Source organism: Capsicum annuum, chromosome 4, assembly GCF_002878395.1.
Source record: "Capsicum annuum cultivar UCD-10X-F1 chromosome 4, UCD10Xv1.1, whole genome shotgun sequence".
Lineage (NCBI taxonomy): Eukaryota > Viridiplantae > Streptophyta > Magnoliopsida > Solanales > Solanaceae > Capsicum > Capsicum annuum.
The window spans coordinates 9082408-9103502 of record NC_061114.1 but is presented as its reverse complement, the minus strand read 5'-3'; the positions used below and the strand labels follow the sequence as shown (position 1 = coordinate 9103502).

The 21095-nt window shown below is 35.4% G+C and overlaps 1 protein-coding gene across 3 annotated transcripts; it reads right to left on the bottom strand.

The window, feature by feature from the left end:
• Nucleotides 1-9212: 9212 nt before the first annotated feature.
• LOC107868324 (probable serine/threonine-protein kinase abkC) lies at nt 9213-17815 on the bottom strand. Of its 3 annotated transcripts, none has more exons than XM_047410663.1 (6): nt 17483-17801; nt 15420-15712; nt 13578-14916; nt 12029-12298; nt 10173-10328; nt 9213-9837 (listed from the first exon to the last, which is right to left on the bottom strand). In XM_047410663.1, the coding sequence occupies exons 2-6, from the start codon at nt 15491-15493 to the stop codon at nt 9718-9720; spliced, it is 1959 nt and encodes a 652-aa protein (XP_047266619.1). In that variant the 5' UTR covers nt 15494-15712; nt 17483-17801; the 3' UTR covers nt 9213-9717. The 3 variants fall into 3 exon arrangements, with proteins under 3 accessions (XP_047266619.1, XP_047266620.1, XP_016570474.2); XM_047410664.1 differs by lacking the exon at nt 15420-15712 and having other exon boundaries at nt 17483-17612; nt 17644-17776; XM_016714988.2 differs by lacking the exon at nt 15420-15712 and having other exon boundaries at nt 17483-17815.
• Nucleotides 17816-21095: the final 3280 nt, after the last annotated feature.

Below are 21095 nucleotides of genomic sequence, written 5' to 3'. Positions count from 1 at the left end.
TGTAATGTTTCAGCAAAAATACTGCACTGTTTTGGGGAAAAACAATCATGCATTTTCAGAATAGTCACACCTCTAAGTTGAACCAATGCCACCTTTTCGAACAGCCATGTTATGGCTATATAAACCTGGTTTCATTCACAGGTTTAAGGCAATGAAATTTTCAGAATAAGAAAACTCTCTTTTTTTCTTTACAAATATTCTGTGTGATCAATCAAAATGTTCTGTGCATTCGAAGAATCCGCCTATTTGAGGTACCACTATAGTTGGATTGAAGGTCATTTTATCCTGGGAGGAAAAATTCCACAACTTCGGGTACAGTGAGGGAAATTATTTCCTTAAGGAAATTTCGTGAATTCGGACGACTTAGCCTATTCAATTTCTATTTCATCTTATTCTTCCTGAAAAATAAATACACCTCTTGGAAAGGTCATTTTGATCTTGAGTTGAGAGTATTTGATACTTCATTGTATTCTTGTTTATACTTGAACTCTAGTCGAAGTTATTGTTGTAATATACAGATTCTGTGTACCCGACTATATTGTGAAAATAACAATCTACAGAATCTGTATTGCTTGTTTTGGGGATTAAAGCTTAAGCTTTCTACTCCGCTTGAATTTAACTAGTGATTAGAAGACATAAAATCTTCATCACAAGTTAAGGTTCACTCGGTTGACGATTCGAAGTAATAAAAACTTCATCGTTAACTAGAAACAAGAAGAGAGTTTCAAGTTATTTAACTTTATAAATAGTATTCTAAAAAATACTAAGTTTTCTGTCTTGTGGTGACAGGAAAAATGACAACTGAAATTCAAATGCATGATGTGGCTACGATTGTGGGGGCAAACAATATTGCTTCATCAAGCCGCACAAATGCTCCGCCAACAATGGCACCGGCGGAGAAGCCCGAAAAATTTTTGGGCATTGACTTTAAGCGGTGGCAGCAAAAGATGTTCTTTTATCTCACCACTTTATGTCTGCAACAGTTCACTAGCGAAGACCCTCCTGAGGTGCTCGAGGGAACCTCTGACAAAGACCACTTCGTTATTGTAGAAGCTTGGAAACATTCAGACTTCCTTTGCAGTAATTATATTCTGAGTGGTCTCCAAGACAACCTCTACAATGTTTATAGTGGAACCAAGACATCAAAGGAACTGTGGGGGCAGTTGAATGGAAATATAAGACGGAGGATGCGGGAATTAAAAAATTCCTTGTTGCATGGTTCCTGGACTTCAAAATGATAGATAGCAAATCTGTTGTCTCTCAAGTACAAGAATTGCAAGTCATCATACATGATCTCCTAGCATAAAGTATATCTTTGAAAAATGCCTTAGTTGAACAAATTTAAAATGTTCTTAATACTCACATAAACTGTTTTGTAGGTTTAATTGTGAATGATGCTTTCCAAGTAGCAGCGATAGTTGAGAAGCTACCACCTTTGTGGAAAGACTTCAAAAACTATTTAAAGCATAAGCGCAAGGAGATGACTGTTGAAGATCTTATTGTCCGACTTCGTATTGAAGAGAACAATAAAGCTGCTGAAAGAAGGTCAAAGAGGAATTCTACAATTAATGGAGCACATATTGTAGAAGATGACCAAAACAATTCGAAGAAAAGAAAAAAAGTTGAACATGGAAGCAATTAACCCAAGAAAAAGTTCAAGGAAAAATGCTTCAATTGTGGAAAAATTGGCCACAACTCCACAGATTGTCGAGCCCTAAAGAAAGGCAAGAAAAAGGATCAAGTAAATATGATTGAATCCAACAAAGAATACGATGATTTGTGTGTTATGTTCTCAGAATGCAACTTGGTGGGGAATCCTCGCGAATGGTGGATGGATTCTGGTGCCACCCGCCATGTATGTGCCAACAAGGAGTTGTTTTCATCATTTGCTCTGGCTCAAGCAGAAGAAATGATCTACATGGCTAACTCCGCTACTGCTAAGGTGGAGGGAACAGGAAAAATTTGCTTAAAGATGACTTCCGGCAAGGTCTTGACATTGAACAATGTGTTATATGTTTCGGAGTTACGTAGGAACTTAATTTCTGTTTCACTCCTAGATAAGAACGGATTCAAATGTGTAACCATTTCTGGAAAAATTGTAATTAGCAAAGGAGAAATGTATATAGGGAAAGGCTATCTAACCGAAGGCCTTTATAAGATGAATGTAATTACTGTTGAAATAAATAAAAGTTTAAATTCTTCTTATTTGCTTGAGTCTTATGATTTATGGCATGAACGTTTAGGCCATGTTAATTACAAAATATTACAAAATTGATTAACTTAGAAGTTTTGCCAAACTTTGAGTGCATAAATCAAAGTGTTAATCGTGTGTGGAATCGAAGTATGCAAAGCATCCTTATAAGTCCGTTGAAAGGAATTCCAATCCCTTAGACTTAATACAAACTGACATTTGTGATATGAAGTCAACACCATCACGTGGTGGGAAAAAGTATTTCATAACTTTTATTGACGATTGCACTAGATATTGTTATGTATACTTGCTAAATAGTAAGGATGAAGCAATAGATGCGTTTAGGCAATATAAAACTGAAGTTAAAAATCAATTAGACAAAAAGATCAAAATGATAAGAAGTGATAGGGGCGGAGAATTTGAATCTCCCTTTGCGCAAATATGTGTAGAGAATGGAATAATTCATCAAACTACGATCCCATATTCACCTCAATCTAATGAAATTGCGGAAAGAAAAAACCGAACTTTGAAGGAAATGATGAATGCCTTACTTATAAGTTCTGGTTTACCGCAAAACTTATGGGGGGAGGCTATCCTTATGGCCAATCGTATACTCAATAGAGTTTCCCATAGTAAGACACAATCAATTCCTTATGAAAAATGGAAAGAAAAAAAACCCAACTTGAAATATTTCAAAGTGTGGGGGTGTCTAGCGAAGGTTCAAGTTCTTATACCTAAAAGAGTTAAGATAAGACCTAAAACGGTGGACTGCGTGTTCATAGGATATGCTAAAAGTAGTAAATCATATCGATTTTTGGTTCATAAATTCAAACATCTGAATATTAATGAAAATACGGTAATTGAATCAGACCATGCTGAATTCTTTGAAAATATTTTTCTATATAAAATTAGACATGAACAGTCTGGTGGAGGATCTAAACGACCTCGAGATGAACCAAGTGAGAATGTACATAATGAAGAAAATCCAAGATGTAGTACATGTCAAAGAACGTCAACTTCGTTTGGATCGGATTTTGTAACATTTCTCTTAGAAAATGAGCCTCAAACATTTAAAGAAGTGATGTTGTCGTCAGACTCATCCTTTTGGAAAGAGGCAGTCAATAGTGAGATAGATTCAATCTTAAGCAACCATACATGGGAATTGGTTGACCTTCCTCCCGGAAATAAACCTTTAGGTTCTAAATGGATCTTCAAAAGGAAAATGAAAACGGATGGTACTATTGACAAATACAAGGCAAGACTTATCGTAAAAGGCTTCAAATAGAAGGAAGGCCTTGATTACTTTGATACATACTCACCAGTAATAAGGATAACATCGATTCGAATGATTATTGTCTTGGTTGCGGTATATGATCTTCAAATTCATCAAATGGATGTAAAGACCGCATTCCTAAATGGAGATTTGGAGGAAGAAATATACATGGAACAACCTGAGGGTTTTGTGGTTTCAGGAAAATAAAATAAGGTGTGTAAACTTGCTAAGTCACTTTATGGACTAAAACAAGCACCTAAGCAATGGCATGCAAAGTTTGACCAAACCATGTTGGCAAACGGATTCAAGATAAATGAATGTGATAAATGTGTTTACATTAAAGATACTTCAAATCATCAAGTCATTGTTTGTTTATATGTGGATGATATGTTGATCATCAGTAGAGATATTTCTGACATAAACGCAACAAAACGAATGCTCGAGAGCAAGTTTGATATGAAGGACCTTGGAGTTGCAGATGTGATCTTAGTATAAGAATCCATCGAACTTCACAAGGGTTGGCATTATCACAGTCTCATTATATCGAAAAGGTACTTGACAAGTTCAAGTATATGGAATTCGGTATTGCCAAGACTCTATTGGATGGGAGCTTTGCACTTCGAAAGAATGAAGGTGAAAGTGACTCGCAATTGGAGTACACAAGAGTATTGGGATGCTTAATGTATATAATGAACTGTACACGATCAGACATAGGATGCACTATCAGTAAATTGAATCGGTATACGAGTAATCCCAACAAAACTCACTGGATGGCAATGAAAACAGTTTTGAGGTATCTTAAATACACTCAAAATTATGCTTTGCATTATAATAAATATCCTGCGGTACTTGAAGGATATAGTGATGCAAATTGGATCACGGATCGCACGAAGTAAAATTCACAAGTGGATATGTATTTACTATCGGTGGAGGAGAAGTTTCTTGGAAATCATCCAAACAAACTTGTATCGCTCGCTCTACAATGGAATCTGAATTTATCGCATTAGATAAAGCCGGTGAAGAAGCAGAATGGCTACGAAATTTCTTGGAAGATACTTCGTATTGGCCCAAGCCAGTGGCACCAGTATGTATACACTGTGATAACCAAGCGGTAATAGGTAGGGCAGGGAGCACGATGTACAACGATAAATCTCGTCACATACAACGGAAACATAATACTGTTGGGGAACTTCTCTCTAGTGGAATTATCACTATTGACTATGTAAAGTCAAAGGATAATGTGTCAGATCCACTTAAAAAAGGCCTATCTAGAGAAGGAGTGGAAAGAACATCTAAGGGAATGGATTTAAGGCCTAGGACGAGTCAGCATGGCGGTAACTCTACCTAGCAGATTGGATATCCCAAGAGCTCGGTTCAAGGAGATCAAACAAAGTTGTGTCTGGCAGGTTCAACATTGTCAATTACCCAACCCATTCTCATGATGTAGACAATGTATAGTAAACTAGGATAAGACTTAAGGTGAAAAGTCTTTTAATGATTATCTAAATTTGGCAGATTTGACCAAATATTTTAATCTATAGGATTGAACGTTTAGAAATCACCTATGCGAGAGCGAAGTGGAAGCCGCTTCAAAGAGAATGTTAGTAAAGGCCTATTCTCGAAGCTCTCATGAAACCGGGACGTGTTCATGGCTGAAAAGAGCAAAACCATGAGAACCATAAACGTTAAAAGGCTGGTTGTGTGACATGTATTGTATAGGTGTACAATAAAGCTCGACGGTTCAAAGATATCAAATCTATCGATTGAACGAGTGCATCCGATGCATGTTCACTACAGAAAGTTCAAAGGGAAACCCACTATCCAGATGCAATCAGTCTTTGCTTAATGATCACATACTTGTCCGTAAAAGTTTTACGAAAAAATAGTCATTCCCTATTCATGTGGGAGATTATTGGGTTCATAGTAGATGAAAGAAATGTGAATCGAAAATGGAGAGTAAAAGGGTGAAGGGAAGGAGACACTAAAAATAGAAAGTGTACTCCCAAATTGGCAAGTTTACTCTTTCTCCCACATTGGTGGAAGAAGAGAACTTGAGAGTGTTTATATTGAGAAACACTAACTCCACATGGATAGTGAGGCAAGAACTAGATGATGCCTCGCGTCGTCGTCGTCGTCGCTCGGTTTCGAATTTGGATTTGAATTTGGCAAATAATCAATCGATAAGATCTATCTTTTTGGACAAACTTTATTTGACTTCCGAAAAATGCCAAAGTGAATAACACAGTAAATAATTTTTCTGTGTTCGATACTCCATTTATATGTATTTTGGTGATGTTATTCTGAATTGATGCGTTGTTTCAGTGAACAGATGCATTGTTACATTGAACAGATGCACTATTGCAGTCAACAAATGCACTGTTCCAGTGAACAGATGCACTGTTGCAGTAAACAAATGCACTATTATAGTAACAGATGCACTGTTCCAATGAACTGGTCCACTATTTTGCGAAATAGTGTAATGTTTCAGCAAAAATACTGCACTGTTTTGGGGAAAAACAGCCATGCATTTTCAGAATAGTCACACCTCTAAGTTGAACCAATGCCACCTTTTCGAACAGCCATGTTATGGCTATATAAACCTGGTTTCATTCACAGGTTTAAGGCAATGAAATTTTCAGAATAAGAAAACTCTCTTCTTTTCTTTACAAATATTCTGTGTGATCAATCAAAATGTTCTGTGCGTTCGAAGAATCCGCCTATTTGAGGTACCGCTATAGTCGGATTGAAGGTCATTTTATCTTGGGAGGAAAAATTCCACAACCTTGGGTACAGTGAGGGGAATTATTTTCTTAAGAAAATTCCGTGAATTCGGACGACTTGGCCTATTCAATTTCTGTTTCATTTATTCTTCCTGAAAAATAAATACACCTCTTGGAAAGGTCATTTTGATCTTGTGTTGAGGGTATTTAATACTTCATTGTGTTCTTGTTTATACTTGAACTCTAGTTGAAGTTGTTGTTTTAATATACAGATTCTGCGTACCCGACTATATTGTGGAAATAACATGTATCACGATCTAAATAATGTATCGTGACACAAATTTTGGATTTTATGTAATTTTGAAAAGAATAGAGATAAATGGGTAATTAGGTGCTAAACAATTGGGATTTATGAAAAAATTTATATTATTTAACCACCATAAACACACAAAAATGAATATTCTTAATGCTTTTATAAGAATCATCAACTATTTTTTTGACAGTTAGAAGTAAATGGTAAGTAGTAATTTTGAAACAAGTCCACTAAATAATGACTTATTTTCCATTTCATATATATATATATATATATATATATATAAACTTTTTCAAGAAAAGTTTAATTCTTTGCTTTGTCTTCATGGCAAAGAAATGTACAATTTACCTTCCTTTCTTTGCACTCAAAATTCTCAATGCAAGAATGCATATTTATATATATAAATCTTTATTTATATTGATTAAGAGATAATCTCATTCATCATCCTTAAATTGTTTTTATAATTTTGAGAAATTAAATCAACTTTCATTCATTTGATCGTAAATCAAGGTCACTTTTAATTTTGTATTGTTTTATTTGTTAATTGTTGATTTTGTTTACATTTTTGTCCTTTCTTTAAGGTATGCAGAACCAGAATCACTTTTGATTTTACAATATTTTTTTGATTAGATATAGGTCACATCATGACACGAACTTTTGCTTCTGGAACTATAATTTCCATTCGAGATTAATTTTTTTTAATTTTATTTTTACATTTTTGTTTATTCCTATAAAGGTATGCAGAACTAGGATCGTTTTTAATTCTGCAATATTTTCTTCATTAATTATAGGATTAATCATCATGAAATAATTTTTGCTCATAGAGTTATATATATATTTCATCTAAAATTAATTTCCTTTTTTTTTGTTTTTTCAGTTTTTACATTTTATTCCCTCCTAATGATTAGTCAAAAAAGTAAGCAATAAAACCAATTTTTTTAAATAGAAATAAAGAATGTATATTTCTAGAATATTGGGATATCAAAGGGTATATCAAAAGCCATTTCAATTACTTTTAAGAAATTGGCATAAAGAAAGTTTAAATTTAATTCCAGTATCATGGGAAAAACCAAAAATAGGATGGACAAAATTAAATTTTGATGGATCATGTAAATGTAAAACAGGAAAATCAAGCATTGGAGGTATTTTTCGGAATCACGACGCGGAATTTTTATTAGGGTATGCTGAATCGATCGGAAAATCAAATAGCACTATCGCTGAACTGGCAGCTTTAACCAAAGGTCTCGAGTATATACTCGAAAATGGTTGGGAAGAAGTGTGGCTTGAAGGTGATTCTAAGTCATTAGTTGAAATTATTGTACAAAAAAAAATTGTTAGGTGTGTTGAAGTACAAAAAGAAATTAATCATATCAATTTACTTATACCTAAAATTAAAAGTTGTATCGTAACGCACATTTTTCGAGAAGGAAATCGAGCTGCGGATAAGCTGGCACAATTGGGACATCATATGAAAAAACCTCAAATTTGGAGAAATGTTCCTCCGAAACAAGTTGTTCGTATCGTAAATGAAGATGCTGAGGGTAAGACATTTTTTCGCAGAAGATAAGTGCTCGAAATATCGCAGTTCACACGAAGACACATATTGTATCGTTGCTCCAAGATTCCCTTCAACATAGATATTTTGTAAAAAAGAATATAGAAGGAAAATATTTCATTTTATAGTAAGATTTTTCCACATATATTTGGATATATTTGGAATAGGGTTAGATAGGAATTAATTTATTAATTGTTTATATTGTATTTATTGTTCATAATTGTTGTAATCACAAGTGTTTTTTTTTTTAAGAACCTTTATATATTGGTTTATCTAATATGCATTACAAAAACATTAGCACAACAACAAAATTCTAACATTTTGCTTAGTTACTGAAACTTTTAATTTTCGGTCTATCAAGATACGTAATTAGCTCCCAGTACATCCGATGAAGATACATAATTAGTTGAAATTTTTGTAAATTATTTTATAAGAGACATTGTATATATAACAATAAGAGTTATTGAGTTAGATATAAACATCGAATGCAAATAAGTTAATATTGCATATTTAGCTTCTTATGACCTAGAAATCCGTGTAGTGACCTACGGGGCAAGGGACAGTCTCAAATAGATAGGGTTTTAGGGGCATATAAGCCTTCCCAAAGGTAGCAGACGCGTGCAAAGATTTCTTTGGACAAGACACAAATTGGTTCTCAAAGTGCAAAGGCAGAACGGAGCTTGACTGCACAACGCTCACCCCGGCAAGCAAGGAGAGAAGTCGACCTTAGTGTTCCAAAGCTATCGAGTGAAAAGGTAGTCGCTCAACGAATAAAAGTAACTCGGTTGATCTTTCCCAAGAGCTATTTCGTAATAACAACATACTCAAATGTAATTCCACAGGTAGAGTCTGGGGAACATAGAGTATACGCTACCCTTACCTCGGCCTCGTGAAGGTAAAGAGGTAGCTTCCGAAAGCTCTCGGCTCAAAGTAAAGCATTTCAAAGCAGCTTGAAAAAGAAAATACAGATATAAAGAGAAGATCGCAAGCAATAGAGAAAGCACAACGCAACATTCTGAAAACAAGAAACAGTAACAGACAAATAATACGATAACAGAAGCACAAGAAACTAACACAACATTCCGAAAACAAGAAACAGTAACAGCCAAATAATACGATGCAAACAACACGTAGTAATAGAAAAATTTTAGTAACAAAGGGATGACAAATATGCTGCCTATATATATAAGTTTTGTTCTTTCAACAGCTTAACAATAGCAACCAACAATAACAGCTTCACACAAAATTGCTCTTTCCCTTCTAATATAGAAAAATAAAGCACAACAAAAACTGGCAAAATTACATACATTGAGAGGAAAACTGTAGAGATGAGAACAAAACTCTAATGTCTTTGTCTATCTTTTCCCTTCAAAAAAACTAAAACTAAAAAAGAAAAATCAATGAATTAACTTAGGAAGTTATTACACTTCCTTTTGCAATTGTTGCCGCGAGTGTCAAACTCCGGAGGTCAGTATTATTCGTGATCGATATATATATATATAAGATGTTTCCCTAACAAAATCTTCCGAGGCGGATATGTGGCCAGCTAAATGGTTAAAATGTAAAACTAGACATGATTTTGGTCTATTGGGGCTAAAATATACATTTGTGTGTTGTATATCAGGATTCATGAGACGATTCGTTTGCAGTAACATGAAGGAAGTTTCATGGAGCCATGACCTGTTCAATTGTGTAGGAAAGATCTTTTGCCCAGTCGGCTTTGAGAAGCAACGTCTGTAGTGTGCGCATTATATTATAATCAGGATCAAGTTTCCGTTGCCAGCCCTGCGAACAAGATAAAACAAGGTCACGAATAGTACGGAAGCGATACCACTCATTAGGGGTCTTAGGTAGAGGTGACGAAGGATCATGTACTCCCTCTGCTCTAATTTGTTTGTCTGGTTTTGACTTGATACGGAGTTTAAGTAAAGAGGACTTTTGAGTCTTGTGGTCGTAAACTAAAATATGTTGAATGTACTAAAATGCTCTTCAATCTTGTGGTCTTAAGCATGTCGGGTGGAAAGTTAAAGAGTTGCCAAGAAAGGAAAGAGGCATTTTTTTTAAACGGACTAAGAAGGAAATAAGACAAACAAATTGAAACTGATTCGGGAAGAAACTACCTCCAGGACTAAAGTTGTAACCATCGCTGTGCACACGTTGCCATCAATGTTCACTCTGTGACGCCTCACTTGTTCAAGTAGTTGTGTCATGCAGTCTGCAGGATGGACGAAGTCTCCTTCCGGTGTCCCCCAAAAATCAAATGACTCTTTCACTTCCTGTTTAATAAGACGACGAAGACTAAATATTGTCAGGAACAAGAGGAGGAAAGGAATTGATATTACAAATGGTTTACGATAAAAAGAACTTGGCACAAATCCTAAGCAAAACAGATGTATTGGCAGTGGTTATAAACTATGTTGCTTGAATTCTTCAAAAAATGTCGGCGGGTGCGTGTCAGATTCTCCAAAAGTAGTGTTTACTTTTGGAGAATCCGACACAAGTGTGGCATTGAAAGTGGAGAGTCCGCACAACTTAGATTATAAAAAGGCCATCCGGTCAAAAGGCATTTCTTGGTCCAAAAAAAGGGTGTCATTATACAGTAGATCGATCAATAATATTCCAAAAGACTACTCCCTCCATAAATATTTTTAAGAAAAAAGACATACTCAATCATATATTTCTACGACTAAGATATGAGAACCTAAAAACATGATGTTGAAGGTTCATTCACAACAACATACCCAGTGTAATTCCACAAGTGGGATCTGAAGGTTCTTTACATATATCTCGGAACTACGAGAATGGATGGTTGAAGAGACACGGAGCCTAATATCTGGGGACACAGTGCCCCCAAACCATTAGACTTTCATGCAGGGGAAAGTGGTTGTACTATTAAATATCCAAATCCAATTCCGGTAATGAGTAGGATTCATTGGCTGCTAGACACAGCCAATAAGACAAAAGTACTATGAATGGGTCGTGAATTTTCGACCTCTTCAGGAAAGGGCCTTGCACATTGGAACACCATCCTGCTCACAGGAGCGAAGGATCGTCTCTTTCGTCTATGAACATTACGAATAAAAGAGTCGGCTGAAATATTCAAAATTTTCTACGGAAGGAGGATGTAAAGAGTTTTTGACAATACGAAATGATCTGGAGCTACTGAAGGTCCATAAATCTTTTCTTCAACTTTGGACCCGATCCCCCGTACACTCCCCCACTGCAAAATGAAAAAAGGCTCAAAAAGACCAGATACAAAGTTTCACCATGATAACCTATTTCGTTTGTGTATCAACTTCACTTCTACTATTTCCTCAATGACGTAGGAAGTTTCTCAAAAAAATAAATGACTTTCTTATGTAGCATTTTGAAAGTCGCAAGGATGTTATAACAAGCCATGTTTTCACTTTTCATTATAACCAGAGTGTTCCAAGACATAAGCAGCATGCAAGTTTCACACATACAGCACCGGGTGGGAGAACTGATGAAGTCATCATTATCTCTGTGCATCATGATTTTCAATATACGGTGCTAGGTTTGCTCTTCCTCTGACACCAGTGTCGAGGAAAGAACTAAATAATTGCAAGTCGTAACCATGAGTAGATGAGGATATCATGATGGAGGAGAAATCAATATCAAGGTTCTGGCACGTCGCCTCTTAGTTTTCCTTATCCCTTGGACTTTTTTCTTTTAGTTAGTTTAGCATGATCTTCCTTTATCAAAAATTAGTAGTTTAACATGCTCTTCTATCAAGAGTAAACACATTCAGGACAATTCACTAATGTTGATACCCAAAAGGCACATTGATGGGACTTCCTAAAAGAGAGAACCATATAGAGAATAGGGAAACCATGTTCCCACGCCCGTATATTGGAGATTCAGCAAAAAGTAAGCCACTCTGAAAAATAGAAACAAGTCGAATCTTTGAGAATTGCCTTAAAATGGAAAAGAAATACGGAATGAATAAATAGTTCACCTTAATGAAGGCATCTGGATTAGGGCAATTCTGCTTCTTTGATAGATTTAAGGTACACCGAGCTGCAGTGGAACCATCTCGACGAGCGACAGCCTTAAAGAATTCAAGCAAATTCAACTTATCGTTCTGTGAAAGTTCAGCAGTCATGCCTACATCAAGGAAAATCACATGGGGCTTTGACTTGAATATACGTTTCTGAGAGGACTTGTGCTGTGATACACGGACAAGAATATTTCCTGGATGCATGTCTGCATGCATGAAGTTGTCAACCTGAAGGAAAGAAGTGTACCTTAGGTCCAATGGAATATCTCTCGCACACACAAACAGACACATCCCCCAGATTTCCATCTATTATGTCGGTTTTACATCTAAACTTTCACATAATATACGAAATAGCATGAAAAGAACCACGTGCAAAGCAACAAAATAGCAAAGAACTCGGTGCTCTGCCGACTCTCAATAATAAATAGGTTGCCACTTGCGCCAGTGTACAAGCTACGGCCTATATCTTAAAGTGATAGGGTGAAGCCGGTTGCTAGTGAGCTGCTTCTTCACCAGAACATGTCAGAAGAAAGTAACTTCTTGATGTGAAGACAAATGCTGTTCATTATCTTGTGCAGAAAAAATGGGAGACGAGCAAAAAGAAATATATCTGAACAACCAAAAATATATGAACATGCATAATGAATCGAAACACCAACGCAAAAAGCATAACCATATGTTCTTAGCTCTAACGGGTCATTTGGTAGGAGGTATTAGAGAAAATAATACATGTGCAATAGTCATACACACTATCCAGTATTATTCTTATGAATAGTGAACAATAGGCCCATGGCATTAACAATATGGAGTACTTTCCTATTCTACTAGGCCCTATTCCATAATATTTCTGTTCTTATACACCCTATCCAGTAAAATTTCTATTCTAGTACACCCTATTCATTTAATACAACAAACCAAACAGTCGATAAAAGATAATGTCATCCTAACTAATCTTCGGATTACTAATACACCCTATTAAGTACTATTCTTATACACCCTACCAAACAAGCCCTTGAAAGTGTATAGTATATTGGTGTTCAAAACTCATCTCAGATTTATGTCTTAAAATGAAGGAACAGATAATACTAAGAAATATCAAATAAGTTTTTATTTACGTCATGTTTTAACAGTCTTCAGCATGTGGAAATGTATTTGAGAATCTTATTCTTATTTTGAGTAAATCCACTTAATTATATACTAGAAAAGTTATGTTTCTCGGACTCTTCAAAAACATTGTCACGCCCGTGTCGGATCCTCCAAAATCCACTACTTTTGGAGGAACCGACACGCACCCAACGGCATCTTTGAAGAGCCTCTTTAGAATCCAATCACAGTTAAAATTCTAGCTTCTTGCTTTGTTGGGAAAAACTATACATGCTTTGTTGCATCTGGTACATAATCACAAAAAAGACACAAATTTTAGGAAACCAATTACTATATGATGAACGACAAACAAATCCATGATAATACAAGCAATTCGAACAAAATACATCAAAGAAAAGCTTACCAGAAGCATCTTGAGAAGTGCATGAGTTCCAATATGAGCAAGAGCACTCTTAAGTCGCGCATGACCCTGAAGTTCATCAACATAGTGGGCGACACTTTCCCCTTCCTCAAAAGTTTCCACCAGCACGGCAGGATGTACTAATGGATAAACAGGCTTAGGGAAAGAGACATTTTTCCATCTTCGAAAATTATAAATAAAACGACTTAGATGGGCAGCTTCTCTAGCTAGGTCAACTTGTGACATCATAAAGACGGCAAATTGCTGGACACTTTCATCCAATCTAAGCCACTGAAGTGATGGAATGAACCCTGATAATTTTGCAGCCACATTGATAATCTCAAAATCTCTTTTAATTGATTCACCAACTCCAGGGTGTCTAACCTTCACTGCCACTTTCATGGGCTTGATCACTCGACCAGTGTATCTAGACCTCAAGGTAGCACGATGCACTTGAGCTATACTTCCAGATGCTACAGGGGTCTGCTCAAAATCGTCAAAAATCTCGGAAAGCTTGCGACCAAAAGCTTTTTCGACAGCTTTTTTTGTGTAGGCGAAGTTATGTTCAGGAGCTTTTGAATGAAGCTTTGTCAGCTCAGCACACAAGTCTTTTGGGAAAAGATCCGGCCGTGTAGCCGCCCATTGGCCCCATTTTATAAATGCTGGACCTGCTCTTTCGAGAGTCCGGTGAACAACTTGAAGCCATATTTTCCTGTACCTGGGACCCAGAACTTCCGCGAACGGAGCCATTGCAATGCTCGGCGAAAACAGGATTGCTAAACAAAAAGCTCTCACCAAAAGAACAACACCTTCAAATGCTGAAAAGATTAGTCGCGTAAATACAGCATGACTATCTTGTGCACGTAGATAAAATGTATTCCTTGGCGAGGAAAGGTCCACAACCGGCAGGGCCTCTGCCTCTGCCACTGCTACATTCTTTCCATATCTTAGGGCAAAAATACCAGGAACAAGAACCGCAGAGCGGCATAAAGCCAAACTAACTGCTTGAGCAATTCTACTTAGTGGCATAAAAGTTCTTCCCCTGCACGGAGAAGTCAGTAAGAACCTCCTCCAAGCAAGTCGGGCATGATGTTCTATAGAATTGTTTGACGAAGTGGCTGGCTGTATCTTGTGAAAATTGTTGTACATTCCGTTTTGTACTCTGTACCCAGTAAATGAAGCACATCCTCTAGTAGAAGATGTGTATTGCCCATAATATCTGTACTTTGAAATACATATACCGACCCTAAAAAGCAATCCATGTTTTTCTCCTGAATAAGCATTTCTCTGACTTTTTTCAAGGGATTGTGCAATTCTTTTAATACTACCAATTCTAAAGAATCTGCGTTAACAGTCAAAAGTACAATCGCAAGTTACAAAATGCATTCCGACACAACAAAAGACCAAGGCATTCAAAAGCAATCTACGTACTATCAAAAGAGCCAATATCCGAAAACAACATCCATTAGGAATTTACTAATGGAATCATAAATAACTCAAGAATACATATACTCCCTCCACATTTTAACTTCTCTTAGATATACAACAGTGTCACAGGACCCTTCTTCCCCATTAAGGTAGGGGTAAGGTCACGTACATCCTAACCCTCCCCCGTCTCATAGCCCCCCTATCCAGGTCAAACACGCATTTGTGGTCGATTAGGCTCTACTCTCGAAACATGGAAAAGCTATGCCATACAAAAGCGAGGGTTGTTGAGCAAATAATGACCATAAGTTTTACATAAGCATTCAATTTTATTGCTGTTGATAAACAACTAATATAAAGGGTCAACTAATCAATTGCTAAAAGCGTTCTGCAACATGCCAAGTGGTTCAACAAACTTACCTAGGTTTCAAGAGAAGAAAGGAAGAGTTCCAGAACAAGAGATTTGATGTATTGAATAATACAATTTTGCTCATTCATTTCCAACCTTTCCGTTTCTACATTACCATTTTTTTTGGGCAGAGTGGTGGAGATTTTTGGTATTAAAGTAACTTCATACGCTCCACTTGTTTCTGTTCTTTTATGTGACCTGGCAATTGGACTCTGATGTGAACACGCCACATTGCTTAGGGTGCTGCTCGTTCATATCCAAACAAATTGGCTTCTTTCACTTATTTGTAGGCATTTACCTTCATCTTTGGAACAAGTATTAGACTCATTGCAATAGATTGACGAACAAGAACAACATAAAAACAGTATAATTAGGATGAATTCTCTGAAGGGACAAGGTCCAAATATACCCCCTACATTACGTAGCTATAGCATAGACTACTGCAGAATTGTCTGCTTACTTCGTGGAAAAGGCTCCAACGTAACACAGCCAAGGGCATGTCCTAGTGTTCAATGAAGTGTGTGCGAAAGAGAAGCACGAGGTATCAGGTTCAAATTCCAACGGACGCAAAAACAACAGATAATTTTTCTTATTTCTCCCAGCCTTGGTGGACCCAGTTACACATTGAACTAGTCCAGCTATGCATAAGCTTCCCGAAAACCACCATTAAAAAACCAAAAAGCTTCAACTTAGCTACCGAAACATCCAAATAACCAACTGGATAATGTTATTACCTGATGACAATTCTTTTCTTTACCTCACTCGCTCATTGACAATAGATTGATGAACAACATAGAAAAACGCTACGAGGTCCAAATCTATCCCCTATGTTACAGAGCTATAGCACGGACTACTGTGGAACTATCAACGTACTTCATGGAAAAGGCTCCAACTTTATGCAACCAAAGGCATGGCCTGGGGGCTGGGCCCTAGTGTTTGATGAAGTGTGTTGAGAATCATGAGGTCTCATGTTTGAATCCTAGCACACGCAAAAACACTAGATGATTTCTTCTCATTTCGCACAGCATTGGCATACACTGTTGCGGCCCTGATGGGAAGTAACAGGTACCCGTTGAATAATCCAGCTATGCCTACGCTAGCCCAAACACCACTATTTTAAAAAAGGCCCCATCGTTATGATGAATTCTCTGAAGAGACAAGGTCCAAATTTATCCCCCTATGTTATCGAACTATAGCACAAAATCAACATACTTCATTGAAAAGGCTCCGACTTGACATAGCCAAGGGCATAGTCTAAGCCCTATTATTCAATGACGAGCGTTGAGAACCATTAGGTCCCAGGCTATGCTACTCGGACTCTTAAAAAATGTCTACGGGTACATATGTCGGTTTCTCCAAAAGTACTGTATGTTTGAAGAGTCCTAGCAACATAAGTCACAGGTTCAAATCCCAGCAGAAGCAAAAACACTAGGTGATTTCTTCCCATTTGTCCAAGCCTAAACGGACACAACTACCGATGCTGGTGGTAAGTAACATGTGCTCATTGAATTAATTCAGCTACGCTTAAGCTATCCCGGACACCACTAAAAGGGCAGCCCGGTGCACTAAAGCTCTTGCTATGCGCAAGGTCCAGGGAAGGGCCCAACGCAAGGGTGTAATGTACGCAGTCTTACCTTACATTTCTGCCAGAGGTTGTTTCCAAGAATTGAACCCGTGACCTCTTGATCACATGGCAACAACTTTACCCGTTACTCAACGCCCCCCATCTACTATTAACTATAGTTCAAAATTATCCTCATTACTCTTAATACTTATTCCCACATAAGTAACAAAAACAACAATATTGTAAACAAACACCAAAACAACATCAAGAATCAACAACAATTTCAAAAACAACAAAACCCCACCAATGAAAAGCTGAAAATAAATAAATAAATAAACCCCATAAACTAAAAATTCAAACTTTACAAACCCCACAATTAAAAACTCAAAACAATAAAACCCCACAAACTAAAAATTCAAAAAAAAATTAAAAATACACACAAAAAAAAAAATTAAAAATACAAACAAAAAAAAAACATAAATTAAAAATTCACATTTTTTTCATACTAACCTTGACATGACGATGCAAAAATAAAAACTAATTTTATTGAGGTAATGTTTGCTAACGTGCGCAGGTGGTGAGCAGCTTAGAATAGCAAGAAGAAGCACCCATATTGTCACAAAGGATTTTTTTTTTGTTTTTTTGATTTAGTTTATAATGTTTTTTTGTTTGTGTGATTTTTTGTTTGTTAAAACCTAGACGGCGAAGAAGAAGAAAAAAGGAAATGAAATGAAATGAAATTAAAAAGAAAAAAAAAGGAAAAGGAAAAAACAATAATCGGTTTTTAGATCTTGAGGTAGAAGGCAATTCCCACCACTTGGGGAACAAGATTCAAGTCATGTCAATTTTGAAAAAAAAAAAAAAAATTGCCTTTATACAATATTTTTTAAAAATATATATATTGAAAATAAAATATGTATTTTATAATTTTTAAGAAATATAACATAAATGTATATTTTATCTTATCATATTTACATAAATTTTCACCTTTACATAATAATTACAAAATTTCAACTAATTATGTATTTTCATTGGATGTATTGGAAGTTACTTATGTATCTCGACAGATATGAAATTGAAAAAAATGTATCAAGAGTTAATTATGTATCTTTATAAAGAAAACAATATATCTTCGTTGGATGTATTATGCATCTCGACAGACTTAAAATCGGTGAAAAAAATGCATTGGAAGCTAATTATGTATCTTTTATAAAGGAAAAACTGTATCTTTATTGAATGTATCGAAAGCTAACTATTTATCTCGGCAGACCCAAAATTGGACTTTCAATAATTATGCAAAATGTCAAAATTTTCTATAATTAAGCTACAAACTGTCGGAATTTATATTGTTTGTACTAATTTTTAAGAAGTTACTTGTTTTTTAAAATAACTCCACCTTATTTAGCCGAAAAAGTGTTTTGCCTTCAGGAGTAATTTTCGTCATTTTTATAATTTATTTCAAAATAACTATTCTGTTACTTTTAATTATTGCGAGCATAGCCAGACGGTCTTAATTACTAATTTTGGTATAACTTATCTGAGAATTAGTAGTCAAACGAGGGAAAAGAGCAATAATTCTGAGTTTTTATCTCAGAATTATTTACGTTTGACTATATTAAATAATTTCTTAGTGGATGTTTGGACATAAAAATTGAATTTTTGCAAAAAAAATAATATTCGAGGTTAAATTTAAGGAAAGGTATTTAAAAACTAAAGTTATATTTAGATAAATATTTAACTTGAAAAAAAATTATAGTAGGTATTTTTTACAATTTTTTAAAAGTCGTCTTCGTAAAAAATTCCAAAATTCAATTCAATGTATACACAAATATTTTTTTTCAAAAAAAAAAAAAAACATGAACAAATAGCTCCTTAATATACATGTTACATCAATAAACTTAATATTATCTCCTTAGTATATATTAATTATATAAACAATAAAAAAAAAATCTTAATCAACCCTTACCTTCTTCTCCAAGCAAATCAAAAAAATATCTTCCTAAAAAAAAAAGCAAAAATAAATATCTTCCAAAAATAACAATTAAATAATTATGGCACATGCTTGTAACTAGAAAAAAAAAATTGAACACCTCTTCCTCTTTCTTTATTATTTTATTCTTCTTCAAAACCCTAACTTGTTATGAAGAGACAAGTTGACAATTTGCTATTGACATAATCCAAATATATAGTAAGTAATATTTTGTTATTTCAATTTATTTGACCCACTTTTCGTTTTAGTTAAATATATATAATAATCAAATGAATCGATCATTATAATGTATTGATAAAGTAACATCTATATAATTTACGGATTTAAGTCGGAGAGTCACTCATGCTAGCATTAAGGTATATTATCTACATTAAATCACTTGATAACGATCATTGAATACAGTTGCTTAGTGCGTCGGGTTGTCCTTTTATTTTTTTTGGTTTTCCATTCGGTATTCGGTGTCCGCATTGGAGCCCCAACTAATCCTACTTAGTGCGTTGGATTGTCCTTTTATTTTTTTTTGTTTCTCATCCGGTGTCCGCATTAGAATCTCGACTAATCCGGATCGCGCGTTGCAGGACCCATTAAGGTGGTAGCGCTACCAACAGAGTTTTCTCCATACCCTCGACCTCTAATTAAGGGTGGAACAGCCCCATCCACTGCACCACAACCCACCACCCATGTTGGTAGGTTGTCCTTTTATTAACTACTAAGAAACAATTACATGATAAGTTGGCCAAGACACGAAGGATATCATAAGTCATGAGTTCTTAATGAACACATATCAGTAGGGCTGGGCAGAAAATATCGAAAATTAAATTAGCAAATCGATTTAAAAAATTTGATAATTGGTATTCAGTAATTTGATATTTGGTATGGTATTTGAGAGTAAAATTTTAACATTTTGATATTCGAGATCGAGTTTGGTACAAAATATTAATATGTTTGATATTCGGTATTTACCAAATACTGAATTATTCACTATATATATATAATATGATATGTCTAACTAACCCAATAGACAATAGTATTAGTCATCCCAAAGAATTCCTTGGACCTCCGTAATATGTTCGTAAAAAGAACATTAAATACGATTTCTATTAAGTATATTCTTTGAAGTTTAAACGTAGTTTACACAGCTTCTACTCTAATATAATATTACCAAATATCGTATCGAATCGAAATTTAATTTATCGATTACAGAATTACCAAGTCAAAGTTTAAAAGTATGGTATGTGGTATCTACTTTCAAGTACCGATTACCGAATTACCGAATTCAAACTTTGAAAATACCAAACCGAATATCGAATGTCCACCCCTAAATATGAGATACCTCTACTAATTTCCCATAATGAAATAATTATTAATTGTGCAATCTGGGGAGAGTAGAGTGCACCCTACCTCGAAAGAGGTTGAGATGTTTCGAGAAGACCCTTGGATCGAGTAACGAACATCATTAATTATACTTTCCTCTTTCATATAATATCATACTGTTATCTATCCGAAGTCGGAGGTCTATCGCTCCGTACACTTTACCCTTCCCAGAGCCCACTATGTGGAATGACACTGGGTATTATGTTGCTGTTATCGTCAGGAGCGGATCTACGTTGAAGTGAGGGGGTTCACCTCAACCGAAAAATTACATTATATATACATAAGTCAAATTTGAATTATACGGCTATAATGGCTTTAATGAACCCCCTCAACACAACTGTAAGTCGTAGCTCAATGGTTAAGGGCATTCATGTTAATGCTGAAGTCGCAGATTCGATTCCCTCTTGGTGGAGCTGTTGTTTTAGTTTTGTGAACGTTTTTCCCTCTCCTCACACCTAGCTTGGGCCTTTTTCACTTTAATTGGCAATTGAGCCTGATCAACACAAATTAGTTAGCCCATTTAATTCATTTGTGTGTATGTAATATTTACTTAAAACTTATTTATTGTCTGTTTTTTTTAAGGATAAATACTGGGTCTAAAATATTTTGTATAAATTTTTTACATAGTTGGAATGAATAGTATTTCAATATAATATTTTTTGATGCTCTCAGTACTAGTTTAAAGTTATAGCTAGGTTTATATAATTTTCAATTTCCCACTCCAACAAAAAAAAAATACTATGCATACCTCTTTTTATA